This window comes from Oncorhynchus nerka, linkage group LG15 (assembly GCF_034236695.1).
Source record: "Oncorhynchus nerka isolate Pitt River linkage group LG15, Oner_Uvic_2.0, whole genome shotgun sequence".
In the NCBI taxonomy this organism is placed as follows: domain Eukaryota; kingdom Metazoa; phylum Chordata; class Actinopteri; order Salmoniformes; family Salmonidae; genus Oncorhynchus; species Oncorhynchus nerka.
In genome coordinates, this window is record NC_088410.1 from 33910991 (window position 1) to 33925896 (window position 14906).

At 44.4% G+C, this 14906-nt stretch overlaps 1 protein-coding gene across 1 annotated transcript in view; it reads right to left on the reverse strand.

Annotated features, from left to right (window-relative positions):
• The window catches only part of LOC115142463 (rhomboid-related protein 3-like), a 53042-nt gene that overhangs the window by 16216 nt on the left and 21920 nt on the right, over positions 1 to 14906 (reverse strand). Inside the window, 4 exon segments of the mRNA XM_029681950.2 lie at positions 1237 to 1385; positions 1846 to 1992; positions 1995 to 2072; positions 4283 to 4441. Of these exon segments, the coding sequence (XP_029537810.2) occupies positions 1237 to 1385; positions 1846 to 1992; positions 1995 to 2072; positions 4283 to 4441 (533 nt within the window).

Genomic DNA, 14906 nt, shown 5'->3' on the forward strand with positions numbered 1-14906 from the left:
AGTTTATCCTAGCCCCTGTGCTTCTACACCTGTATTGCTTGCTGTTTGGGGTTTTAGGCTGGGTTTCTGTACAGCACTTTGAGATATCAGCTGATGTAAGAAGGGCTTTATAAATAAATTTGATTTGATCAGACTGTCCCAATATTCATACTTAGCATTAGCATGCACGGTCAATACATCACCAAATACTAAGTAGTATGCAAGTACAGTGCCTTGCGAAAGGACAACAATCAGTTGTATATTGCACAAATCTGGCCTTTATGGAAGAGTGGCAAGAAGAAAGCAATTTCTTAAAGATATCCATAAAAAGTGTTGTTTAAAGTTTGCCACAAGCCACCTGGGAGACACACCAAACATGTGGAAGAAGGTGCTCTGGTCAGATGAAACCAAAATTGAACTTTTTGGCAACAATGCAAAACGTTATGTTTGGCGTAAAAGCAACACAGCTCATCCCCCTGCACACACCATCCCCACTGTCAAACATGGTGGTGGCAGCATCATGGTTTGGGCCTGCTTTTCTTCAGCAGGGACAGGGAAGATGGTTAAAATTGATGGGAAGATGGATGGAGCCAAATACAGGACCTTTCTGGAAGAAAACCTGATGGAGTCTGCAAAAGACCTGAGACTGGGACGGAGATTTGTCTTCCAACAAGACAATGATCCAAAACATAAAGCAAAATCTACAATGGAATGGTTAAAAAATAAACATATCCAGGTGTTAGAATGGCCAAGTCAAAGTCCAGACCTGAATCCAATCGAGAATCTGTGGAAAGAACTGAAAACTGCTGTTCACAAATGCTCTCCATCCAACCTCACTGAGCTCGAGCTGTTTTGCAAGGAGGAATGGGAATACATTTCAGTCTCTCGATGTGCAAAACTGATAGAGACATACCCCAAGTGACTTACAGCTGTAATCGCAGCAAAAGGTGGCGCTACAAAGTATTAACTTAAGGGGGCTGAATAATTTTGCACGCCCAATTTTTCTTTTCAGTTTTTGATTTGTTAAAAAAGTTTGAAATATCCAATAAATGTCGTTCCACTTCATGATTGTGTCCCACTTGTTGTTGATTCTTCACAAAAAAATACAGTTTTATATCTTTATGTTTGAAGCCTGAAATGTGGCAAAAGGTCGCAAAGTTCAAGGGGGCCGAATACTTTCGCAAAGCACTGTATGTATATTTGGACAGTCTGATTATAGGAGGGTCTTACCCTCCCCGAGCCAAGCTAGGTACCCACCCTGCATGCATGAAGGCGTAGCTGAGGTATCTCCAGGCCTGAATCCGTAGCTGGGGGTGGTATGGCAGTGGGCCCCTTAGGAAGTGGGGACTGGACACCTGCAGCACCCAGCGGTCCAACTGCAGGCCATAGTACATGAACACTGCCACCTAGAGGACGGAAGGGGAAGTTATTGTTGAGGAAGATAAGATCTAGCCTGGGTACTAGCCTAAGAGATACGTTTTAGTTTTCACAGAGATATTTAGGTTGTCTCCATGAAGAATGTAGCGTTTCACAATAGTCTAGAGTGATTTCAAAGGCTTATCTCGATGGAGAGTTGAAACCAAGAGCAAAAGATAAATGATACTGTTGCTATCTCGCTATTCACCCTATCTTGAATACAGAAGTTGAACAATAGGGTTCTCTTTGTTATCAAAACCGATACTTTACAGCATCAAACCCTAATCAAAGATGCTTGAAGAACCTAAGCCCTAAATCTCTCATGGGCACGTCCTAACTCAACACTTCTGTCGAATATTCACTTAGTCTCCCATTGACATTCATGCATGACTAAGGGAAATTTGACTGAAGTAGAACTTAGGATTTACCCCTCCATGAGCGGAACGTTACCTCAGCAATGGTGATAGCCAAGATGAGCCAGGGTGGTGGGCAGCAGGTGTAGCTGTCAAAGTACCACTTCCTGTCGATCTCCCGGGGCAGGGTCTCGTAGGCGATGTGCCTCACCAGCCTCTGGGACAGACCCAGACCCACCTCCTCCCCAGGGCCCCGGCCCCCTTCAACTGACGACTTCCCTGGAGGATGGCCCGCCGGAAGCTGTTGCTGCGCTTGTTGGACATCTAGCAGGGAGAAGGGGGGGGAGATTTATAGAGAGGGAGGGATGGGAGAGGGGAGAGAGAGGAATAGAGAGAGAGAGAGAGAGGGTTGGAGAGAGTGAGACTTATGAGCACATGTGCAGATGTCTGTCAAAATACATAATCAAATACCCAGTGTCCATCTGCAGGTCAGGCTTCATTGACAGTTAGTCCATTCAGTGAGACTTTCATTGCAATAAGTAATTTAGTTCTCTTATGTGAGCGACAGAAATGTCATAGAAACATGGCCATAAAATAATTGTCTATTTTCAATTAGGATCAATTCCAGCCATACAGGTCTTTACACTATCGCTGGCTTCCCTACAACACCCCATTGTGTCGTCATAGCTCCCCTAAGTCGTGGGCACCATCCTTCATCCCACTGTGACAGCAACCACGCTGCCATACCCTCCCACCTCGCCCCAGCAACAGAATGCCTCCGTCATCACCTAGCAACCGCTGAGCCCTTCTCCTCGTCCCAAGTACTGGCGGCAGCTGCCTGACAACGCAGCCCTTCTACCCAGATCAGCAATATTCATAGCCTCCTATAGAACATGGAATGTGGACAAGTCCCTCTCTCTCTATCCCTCCCTGATTCCTCTCCCTCTGATTCCCACCTTTCTCTCTCTCTCTCTCGCTCTCTCTCATTCACACATTTCTCTCGTTCTTTTTATATCTCCGATCGTAAAAGTAGTTTACAATAACACTGTTCTTCAATCTATAATGACCGTTCAAATTGAACAGATCTCCAATTATGTCAGTCTTGATTGCAGTCAAGAGACAGTGTGGGATTCTTCATGACTGTAGGTTACCATGGCCACTCCCAACCCAAAGCCAACAGAGAGTTGGATCAAACGGTACCAAACATACACATTCTGCACCACACACACGCACCCACTGTACATGACAATGGACCCGCGCGCACACACACACACACACACACACACACACACACACACACACACACACACACACACACACACATTCCTCTCCAGGTCACCAACTGCATAAAGACACAGTCTTCTTTCTTCCAGCAGTGCAGGGGCAATTCTTCTCCTCTTATTTTCAATCAAAATAGAGAGAAAGGGAGTGACGTTCTATCTATTCACCGACAGCGAAGAAGAGAGCAGGGTAGAGAGAGATTGGTATTTCTCCAAGAAGGACTGTGGGACCAGGGACAATCTACTGTTATACTGGGAGATACTGTCAGGGAGAGGAGCGAGAGGAAGAGAGGGAGAGAGAGGAGAGGGAGGGAGAGGGACAGAAGGGGCAGGGAGATAAAGAGAGCGAGAGAGATACGAGAGAGAGAAGGAAAAGTAGAAAGAGAGAAAAGAGAGAGCGAGGCAATAACTCCCAATCACGCTGACAGCTTTATGGAATAGGCAGCTGAGCAAAGTAAAGATGGAACTGCAAATAAACCCCAGCAAGCCTGTCTCTGTCTTCCACTCCCACTTCTCCTCCTCCTCCCTCTCTCCATCTATCCTTCCCTCATCCTGCTTGGCTTCTGTTGTGGTTCCAGTGAATGTGAAAGCCACGGGGGGGTGAGGGGTCTTTGTGGGTAACAATAGCAGCCACACCCCCCAACACACACACATACATACACACACGCACATCACTTGACAACATGTTCCTCGTTCCTCATTCCTCTGTCCCACTTCCAGTTCCTCGCCTTGACCTTTGACCTGTCACATGACCTGGACCGACCAATCAAAGATCCTCTTTCACAATTTCCCACAGGCCCATTCTCAGCCCACTGTACAAGATAATGGACAGCTTTGAAGGAAGCGGAGAAGACAAAAGAGAGAATAGGAGAAATGGAAATTGAGAGGGGAGAGTTGGGGAACTTTCACAAACCCACCCCCTACCGGCCACACCTTTTCACGTTTCCAAACAATTGATTATTTCTCCAGATGACTTCACCGTCCAGGGTCAAGAGTTCAACCTCTCACCTGAAACACAACAGGTGCTAGACGACGTGTGAAATTGCCAATTTAGACCGAGCTGTGTTGTCTAATACCGTGGAATATCCATGGTGTAGATGCCTTTATAGAGGGTTGATATCATAAGACCACTTCCTCTCCACTTCCTCTCATGTCTCAACATGACCAATCGGTGTAACGTATAATCAATGTTATGCTTATACAAATCACTATTATCAGTTACTATGGTAACATGAAGTGACTCGGGACTCTCACCAGGTTGACAAAGTCCTGGTAGCAGATCTTTCCGTCTGCGTTGCCGTCGGCGAGGGCCAATAGAACCTCCAGCTTGTGAGGGTCCAGCTCCGAGCCGTGGGCCGCCAGCAGATCTCTGAACCGCTCTGTACTGATGAAGCCTGAACTCTCTGAGTCGAACTGGAACACACAGGGAGAGGCATATGGTTAGAAGTTCTGTAGATAAACACAGAGACAAGGACAATGACACACGCGCACGCACACAAGAGACTTGACAGATGTAGTCAAACAAAGCACATTTACAAAGGCACAATGCACATACTCACAAGCCTTATCGCATAGAGACACACAAAGGTTATTATCACAAGTGAATTATAAGTTAAATCAGTATATAATCTCACAGTACAGCCTTGTACCGAACATTCAACACTGACAAAAAAAACAAGCCAAAAAGCTATAAAATAACATTTTGTTCATAGTTTGAGCTACTTTGTAAAGATTTTAAATGAGCCCGAATAGCTCATCTAACCAACGGCCATTTTGTTTCATTTTTTATTTTCATTAATCACATTCAGTAGCTGAGGAAAGAGCCCATAACTTCTGAGAATATCCACACTTTAAAGAAGTTAGCTAGTGTTGTGTATTTCATTATATTGTCAAGTGTCCTGAAACGTTTAGATGCACTTGAAATAAAGTGAAATTGTATCTATCTGACCAATTACATCCTGGTCGTCTAAATCATGGCCTTTCCCCTACTACCCACTAAGCACTTCCAAGGGTCACAAGTCCTTGGCTCCACCCACACAACAGTCTCTCACATTCAGCAGAAGCAAATGCCAGACATCCCACACTAGGAATTCTTCACACTCACTCCTTAGTTCTTTCTCTCTCACCAATGACGCATATACACCACAGTGACTGCATCAGTGAATCAAAGAGAACAGTACCAATAGCTTTTTCTCATACCAAATGTTATATGAGCAAACGTTCTTACACATTACCTCGATCCTCTCCGCTATGAGTGATAGTAATTCCAATGGAACTCAAACTGAATTGAATGGAGCCACTTTAGACTTCAGATGTGTCTGTTCAACGGACTGTAAAACGGCCTGGATTTGAGTCCTCTTCTATTCCTCCATGTGCTTGTGTTTGACTTGAATGTCAGGTCGTTTGTGAATAGGGTCAGAATACAGCTGTCGTGCGTATAGTGTGTGTGTGTGTGAGACATACAGACTAGATGAGCAGTGAATCTAATTCCATCGCCCTGAGCAAAGCCTCAGACAGTTTGTTTGCCTTCTCCATGTGCCACGTTTGGCAGGCAGCACAACGGAAGACAGGCAGAGGCCATAGAAATAACATCACAGGCCATTGACTTGAATGGGGATTCTCCTTCTACTTATTAGACAACCCAGTACGTCACTCGGGCCGAGCTCCCTGCCATCCAGGACCTCTATACCAGGCGGTGTCAGAGGAAGGCTCGAAAAATTGACAGAGACTCCAGCCTCCCAAGTCATGGACTGTTCACTCTGCTACCGTCCAGCAAACGGTACCAGAACATCGGCTCTCGGACCAAGAGACAGCTTCTACCCCCAAGCCACTAGACCGCTAAATATCCAGACTGATGAATATCAATTAATGGTACCTGAACCGTCTGCTCTGACTCTATCTTGCACTGACCCTACACACACTTACTAGACTTTATATACACATCATATACACACTCACCTCACACTACACTGTCACTCCCACACAGATCCCTCACACATTCAAAAACTACATACCCACACACACACACACACGTCCATACAGACACAACACAAACACACATGCTGTACACGCACACACTTTTACACTCCTCATTTGCTGCTGCCACTCTGTTCTTTGTTTTACTCTTATTATTATCTATCCTGATGCCTAGTCACTTTACCCTGCCTTCATGTACATATCTACCTCAAATACCTTATTATTATCTATCCTGATGCCTAGTCACTTTACCCTGCCTTCATGTACATATCTATCTCAAATACCTTATTATTATCTATCCTGATGCCTAGTCACTTGACCCTGCCTTCATGTACATATCTACCTCAATTACCTTATTATTATCTATCCTGATGCCTAGTCACTTTACCCTGCCTTCATGTACATATCTACCTCAATTACCTTATTATTATCTATCCTGATGCCTAGTCACTTTACCCTGCCTTCATGTACATATCTACCTCAATTACCTTATTATTATCTATCCTGATGCCTAGTCACTTTACCCTGCCTTCATGTACATATCTACCTCAAATACCTTATTTTTATCTATCCTGATGCCTAGTCACTTTACCCTGCCTTCATGTACATATCTATCTCATATACCTTATTATTATCTATCCTGATGCCTAGTCACTTTACCCTGCCTTCATGTACATATCTACCTCAATTACCTTATTATCTATCCTGATGACTAGTCACTTTACCCTGCCTTCATGTACATATCTACCTCAATTACCTTATTATTATCTATCCTGATGCCTGGTCACTTTACATTGATCTGGTACTGGTACTCCCTGTATATAGCTCCACATTGATCTGGTACTGGTACTCCCTGTATATAGCTCCACATTGATCTGGTACTCCCTGTATATAGCTCCACATTGATCTGGTACTGGTACTCCCTGTATATAGCTCCACATTGATCTGGTACTGGTACTCCCTGTATATAGCTCCACATTGATCTGGTACTCCCTGTATATAGCTCCACATTGATCTGGTACTGGTACTCCCTGTATATAGCTCCACATTGATCTGGTACTGGTACTCCCTGTATATAGCTCCACATTGATCTGGTACTGGTACTCCCTGTATATAGCTCCACATTGATCTGGTACTGGTACTCCCTGTATATAGTTCCACATTGATCTGGTACTCCCTGTATATAGCTCCATATTGATCTGGTACTCCCTGTATATAGCTCCATATTGATCTGGTACTCCCTGTATATAGCTCCATATTGATCTGGTACTCCCTGTATATAGTTCCACATTGATCTGGTACTCCCTGTATATAGCTCCATATTGATCTGGTACTCCCTGTATATAGCTCCATATTGATCTGGTACTCCCTGTATATAGCTCCACATTGATCTGGTACTCCCTGTATATAGTTCCACATTGATCTGGTACTCCCTGTATATAGCTCCATATTGATCTGGTACTCCCTGTATATAGCTCCATATTGATCTGGTACTCCCTGTATATAGCTCCATATTGATCTGGTACTCCCTGTATATAGTTCCACATTGATCTGGTACTCCCTGTATATAGCTCCACATTGATCTGGTACTCCCTGTATATAGCTCCATATTGATCTGGTACTCCCTGTATATAGCTCCACATTGATCTGGTACTCCCTGTATATAGCTCCACATTGATCTGGTACTGGTACTCCCTGTATATAGCTCCACATTGATCTGGTACTCCCTGTATATAGCTCCACATTGATCTGGTACTGATACTCCCTGTAAATAGCTCCATTCTTGTGTATTTTATTTGATTTGACTTTTACATTTTTAAACTCTGCATCGTTGGTAAAAACTCGGAAGCAAGCATTTCACTGTACACCAGTTGTGTTCGGCACATGTGATCCATACAAATGGATTTGATTCAATTCTATTTCTACGGCAATAGAATTGCAGGAGGCCATAAAGGGCTGTTCCATTCTGCTCTTCAGAACAACAACTGAGAGGTGACAGTTGACTCTCATAGAGTCCATTTTAAAGATGCTGCAATATGGTTGGAGCATTTTGGTTAAATGATCATTGATAACTATAAAGACTGCGTTGGTGCTAAATAAATACGTTGAAATCGACAGATTGGAGACTGTGTGAACACACATGCACTCCAACACTATATCTGTCTTGATGCCGTGCTCTCTCGCACACACACACACACACACACACACACACACACACACACACACACACACACACACACACACACACACACACACACACACACACACACACACACACACACCCTGAAAGGGAAAGTGAACCAAACTAACCTTTTCCTGCAGGATGTATTCCAGTTTCTGCCGGGGACATCTTGTCATGTCTCTAGTTTGTGTAATCCCAGAACCCAGAACCATATCTCACGTGTGTTTGCCAGTTAATAGTGTCATAAGAGACTACGGTCTGTGTGTCTAGTCCAGTCCCACTGCTCTCTGTCTGTATCTACCAGACTGTCTGGTCCAGAATAAGAGCTTGTTTACCCCTCTGACGGATTACAGTCCCATACTGAACACCCCCCCCCCCCCTAAACCCCTGTTCTCAGCCCCCCAACAATACAACCCAGCCCCAAACCCCATTTTAGCCTACATTCAGATCTCAGACCCCCTCTCTCCCACATCTCTCTTAGACACACACTTGTACAACTCTCTCTCAAACTGAAACTAACACACACCCTTTCTCTCACATGCCTACACACTGTCACGAAGACCCACACATACACATTCCCATACACCAGCTCCACATCCAGCCCTTCAGTTCAAATTCTGCAGTCAACAGGCTCACTGGCAGGCAGGGATGAGTGTGATGATGTGGGGAACCCCTCCTTAACAATGGGGGCCTAATGGACATTTCATGCAAGGTTTACCCAATCCCTTTCCCCCAATAAGACCCTGTTGCCCCTCGTCCCTCTGAGGGCTTCACATAAGACATAGGAAAGACACATTAGAATATGGGAACAGCACTGTTGATGACATAGACACATTAGAATATGGGAACAGCACTGTTGATGACATAGACACATTAGAATATGGGAACAGCACTGTTGATGACATAGACACATTAGAATATGGGAACAGCACTGTTGATGACATAGACACATTAGAATATGGGAACAGCACTGTTGATGACATAGACACATTAGAATATGGGAACAGCACTGTTGATGACATAGACACATTAGAATATGGGAACAGCACTGTTGATGACATAGACACATTAGAATATGGGAACAGCACTGATGATGACATAGACACATTAGAATATGGGAACAGCACTGTTGATGACATAGACACATTAGAATATGGGAACAGCACTGTTGATGACATAGACACATTAGAATATGGGAACAGCACTGTTGATGACATAGACACATTAGAATATGGGAACAGCACTGTTGATGACATAGACACATTAGAATATGGGAACAGCACTGTTGATGACATAGACACATTAGAATATGGGAACAGCACTGTTGATGACATAGACACATTAGAATATGGGAACAGCACTGTTGATGACATAGACACATTAGAATATGGGAACAGCACTGATGATGACATAGACACATTAGAATATGGGAACAGCACTGGTGGTGTTTATGGTTTGAGTGTGAGTACCTGCTCAACTCTGTTACCATGGCATACACACACAGGGACAAATCATTATGTTGTACTGTCCTTATTCAAATGTCAATCTCCTCCCAAAATGTAATACAAGCTAAGCCAGGACTTACTACTGCTTCCTCCTGACCATGGGGGTTGTTTTGGGCATAATAAAGGGGTGTGGGGTGTGAGACAAACCCAACGGATTGTTTCCCCCGACCAATGATAGAGTATTATGCAGACAAAGGCCTTTATTTGACACATACACACGCACACGCGAACACAACCAGTAATCCTGCCATTTGGCCTACTCCATAGACTAGCTTCAAGGGCTGAGGAGAGGAAAGTATCGAGGAAATGAGAGAAGAGGAGGGAGGGGAAGGGAAGAGAAGAGAAGAAGAGAGAAAAGAAGATTGGGGACAATACTAGGCTGGGTCCTTAGCCTCATTTTCATAATGCTGCATATTAAGAAGCTTGAGGCAGGAGCCATGGAGAGTTTAGGGAGTCCACCAAGCCTAACAGCACACAGAACAGTCAGAAATATCATTGGTTCAAGTCTAATTTTGAGCAACCTTTTTCCCTCTGTATGAGCCGACCACAAGGTCCTTCCCCCGGCCTATTTAGATCTAATATCGTTCTAATATTAATCAAACAGATGAATCCATCCAGCACGTGGGAAATGTGATTATGTTAGCCCCCCAGCCACCTTAATAAACAGTAGTGTTCAGGCAGCTACAGACATGTTGGAGGGATTGTCAACACTGATATAATGAGTCTACCACATCCCTTATCCCTAACCTCACCCCAGGAAGCTGCTCCACTCATCTAGTGACCTCTGACCTGAACTAATATGGGTCACTGTCCAACAGGCCCCCTGCCCTGCACTGAGATAAACCCATGAGGCATTTTCTGGAACAGTGACCACCACCGCAAAGAAGAGCGGTTAACTGGAGTGTAGGATCATGTATGGTAATGATGTAGGATCATGTATGGTAATGATGTAGGATCATGTATGGTAATGATGTAGGATCATGTATGGTAATGATGTAGGATCATGTATGGTAATGATGTAGGATCATGTATGGTAATGATGTAGGATCATGTATGGTAATGATGTAGGATCATGTATGGTAATGATGTAGGATCATGTATGGTAATGATGTAGGATCATGTATGGTAATGATGTAGGATCATGTATGGTAATGATGTAGGATCATGTATGGTAATGATGTAGGATCATGTATGGTAATGATGTAGGATAATGAAGTTCAATTGGAAAAGACAACTGACAACTCAGTTTTGTGCTCCTGGTTCTCTCAAATATGTGGTTAGTTGATATTTAGGCTAAAAAAATCTTAGATCCTCTCTTTTGTGAACTACCATGTCAGATGTCTCCATGAAGCAGGACACCTGTAGGTGGATGTCCTACTCAAATGGTTCCAATTCATAATGTCCTGAACCATGGAAAAACTACCATGGACCAAAATCCATATTGCGATAAACTGGCTGAATTGATGCGATAACGATGAACAGAACAGAGTTTATAACATTAATGTGCACCTTTAAACTACTACTACTAGTTTGACGATTGTAGCCATCAATTGTCCCATAAACAATCACCCATATTAGCAAACTATCTTATCACATTTCTCTAGTATAGGCTACTTATCGTAATGACATCAGCAAAATGCCTGCGATAAGTGATCGGTATGGTTGGTAATTTCGGGTTTATCGTCAACAGATCTATGCCAATCACAAAAACACTGGAATAAATTCACAATTGTACATAGTCTACTCTGTGAAGTTGAATAATGGAAGTAGTATTTCACCTACAATGATATTATCAACCACAAATAGAGACACCTCATTCCCATTCCTTTACCACATACCGGTTGCCGTGGTAACATGCATGACTTGGCCGATCGGCACAGTAACGTGCGCAATAACATGCGTGACCTGACTGACGGGGGGAGCAATAACATGCATTACCCTGAGAGCAGGGGTTCACAATTCACAGAACTGCGGTGTTACGGGACTAATGGTACCCCATAGAGCTGCCAAAAGACTGCTGTGGAGCTGAGGGAGGCCATTAGTGACTCTATGTTCCCGTTGGGGGTTTCCTGTACTCTGCATGATGGGTGAGGACCTTTAACAGGTGATGAGGCTGTGAACGTTTAACAAGACACCAACAACCGGCAAAGTCAAAATTGTTCTCTATCCAGTTTTATAAAAGTTGAAGAAGCATATGGTCTACGTGCTATTCTAGAGAAGGGTTCTACCCCATCCTATGGGGTTCAACTTAATGACAGAGTCTACAGTAGCTACATGAAACCATAGAAGATCTGAATGTTTTATATGACCCTCGATCGGCCTCACCAGCTCAATCACTCAAGGCATGCAATGAATTATACTGCTGTAGGATAACACCTGACACCTACACAGTCAGGTCATGCAGAATTATAAACACATGAACAGACAGGGAATATATTTATTTGTAGGCTCTTAGTCTCCAAAATAGCACCCTATTCCTTATGTAGTGCACTACTTTTGACAGGAGCCCTATGGGCCGCGGTCAAAAGTCAGGGGCGGATTGGCCATCTGACGCCTCAAGGAAAGAATGGGCCGGTGTGTTAGAAATACCAGGGACAATTTCTGGTCCCTGTCAAAAGTAGTGCACTATATAGGGAATAGGGTGCCATTTGAAACACAGCCTAGAAGTGTCAGCTGCAGTGGGCCATTACTACACATGTTCATTATGCCATTGATCAACAGCGAGCTACTCATCATGATAGATGAAGAACTGGTGAGGGGCAGGTAGCTGAACATGCTGCAGGGTCATAGGACTGGGAGCCACACACACACACATAAACAAACGAGTTCACACACACACACACACACACACACACACACACACACACACACACACACACACACACACACACACACACACACAAAGGTAGAGTGCTCCCTTGACATGATCCAATTAGCTGGTCTAATTAAAAGCTACTAGACTGGTGGTGGGGGGGGCTTGTTTCTCTCTGCTAACTACAGAGCAACACTGGGGAGGGCAGGAGTGTCTCAGGGCTGTGATTCGCTCTCTCTCGCTCTCTCACAAACACACACAAGTGCACACACACATTCACACACACGCATGCATTTACACACATGTGCATGTTCGCCCACACACACACACACACACTCACTCACTCACTCACTCACTCACTCACTCACTCACTCACTCACTCACTCACTCACTCACTCACACACTCACACACTCACTATCCCATCTCTCCTGGTAAGCGATGTGATTGTAATGATCGCTGTCTCCAGTCATGGGATCTGACTCCCTGAGGGAGATGGAGAGGAGTGCGTGTGTGTGTTCCAACAGCACTCTTCACTTAGCTACATTTACTATTAGATCACTCACGGAGACACACACACACGCACACATGGAGTGAGTGATCTAAGAGAGTGGCAGATGTACACTGAACAAAAATGCAACATGAAAAGTGTTGGTCCCGTGTTTAATGAGCTGAAATAAAGATCCCTGAAAATGTTCTTACCCACAAAAAGCTTTTGTTAAATGTTCATTTCTCTACCATAAGCCTCCTACAACGTTGCTTTAGAGAATTTGGCAGTACGTCCAACCGGTCTCACAACCGCAGACCACATGTATGGCATTGTGTGGGCGAGAGGTTTGCTGATTTCAATGTTGTGAACAGAGTGCCCCATGGTGGCAGTGGGGTTATGATATGGGCAGGCATAAGCTACTGACAACGAACACAATTGCATTTGTGCAATTTGAATGCACAGCGATACCGTGACGAGATCCTGATGCCCATTGTCGTGCCATTCATCCGCCGCCATCACCTCATGTTTCAGCATGATAATGTACAGCCCCATGTCGCAAGGATCTGTACACAATTCCTGGAAGCTGAAAATCTCTCAGTTATTCCATGGCTTGCATACTCACCAGACATGTCACCCATTGAGCATGTTTGGGATGCTCTGGATTGACGTGTACGACAGCGTGTTCCAGTTACCGCCAATACCCAGCAACTTCTCACAGCCATTGAAGAGGAGTGGGACAACATTCCTCAGGTCACAATCAACAGCCTGATCAACTCTACGCGAAGGAGATGTGTCACGCTGCATGAAGCAAATCTTGATCACACCCGATCACCACACTGGTTTTCTAATCCACGCCCTTTCCTTTTTGTTAAGGTTTCTGTGACAAAAAGATGCATATCTATATTCCCTGTCATGTGAAATCCATAGATTAGGGCCTAATGTATTTATTTAAATTGACTGATTTCCTGATATGAACTTGTAACTCACTAAAATCTTTGAAATTGTTGCATGTTCAGTATAGTTTTCTTTGGCCCATGCATCACTGTTAGGGGCTTGACTCAGTAGGTTGGGGTGTTAAAGGGGTCAGCTGACAGCTGGGAAATGGGACGCTCCTGTGACTCAAAGGTTTTCGGGAAAGATGAAGAGGGATGGTGTGAGGCAGGGGATAGGGTGGTCCATGATTAAAGAGGGGGGGACCCCTTCAAACCCCATATTCTGCGTCCCTCTCATCAGACATGCACGCCCACGCACACAAACATACACATACACACTGTGGCTCTACTACCATTCGAATGCTAATTCAGGGTTTCAGACCCACAGACCCACACACACACACACACCACAATCTACAGCTGAGGCAATACTAATGCTAGATTACATCACTACTCCCATTGACTGGCTATATAACACCACGAGTTGATCTGTACCTCCAAAGACCAGTGAGAAACATGGCGCTAACTCTCTCCTCGTTGTCGTCTAGGAGACTAGTTCAACTTGAGTGCAGACAGCAGCTTGCAAGCGGGCTGGGACGGGGACAAAGGGGACGTGGCTAGGACCTGACAGCCAGGGTTGAAGGGTCATGGCTGTGACTGGCAACTGGGTCCAGAGAGTCACCCCAGACAGTCCTACAGACAAGATTGGGTGACACCAAAAAATGATGAAAGGTAGTCCTGCTGTCAATGGGAACATGATGTGTGGTGTGTCAGTGTTTCCCATCTTGCACTAATATCTGACTCTAATCCCTCCGCCGTTGGTCTCATCCAAACCACAAGACCACGTAAAGATGTCTCATCCAAACCATAAGACAACGTAAAGATGTCTCATCCAAACCATAAGACAATGTAAAGAAAATATGTTTTCTTCAGTCAGACTGGGTGGTATGAATAGAACATACAGGCTAGTATTGTCTGTGGAA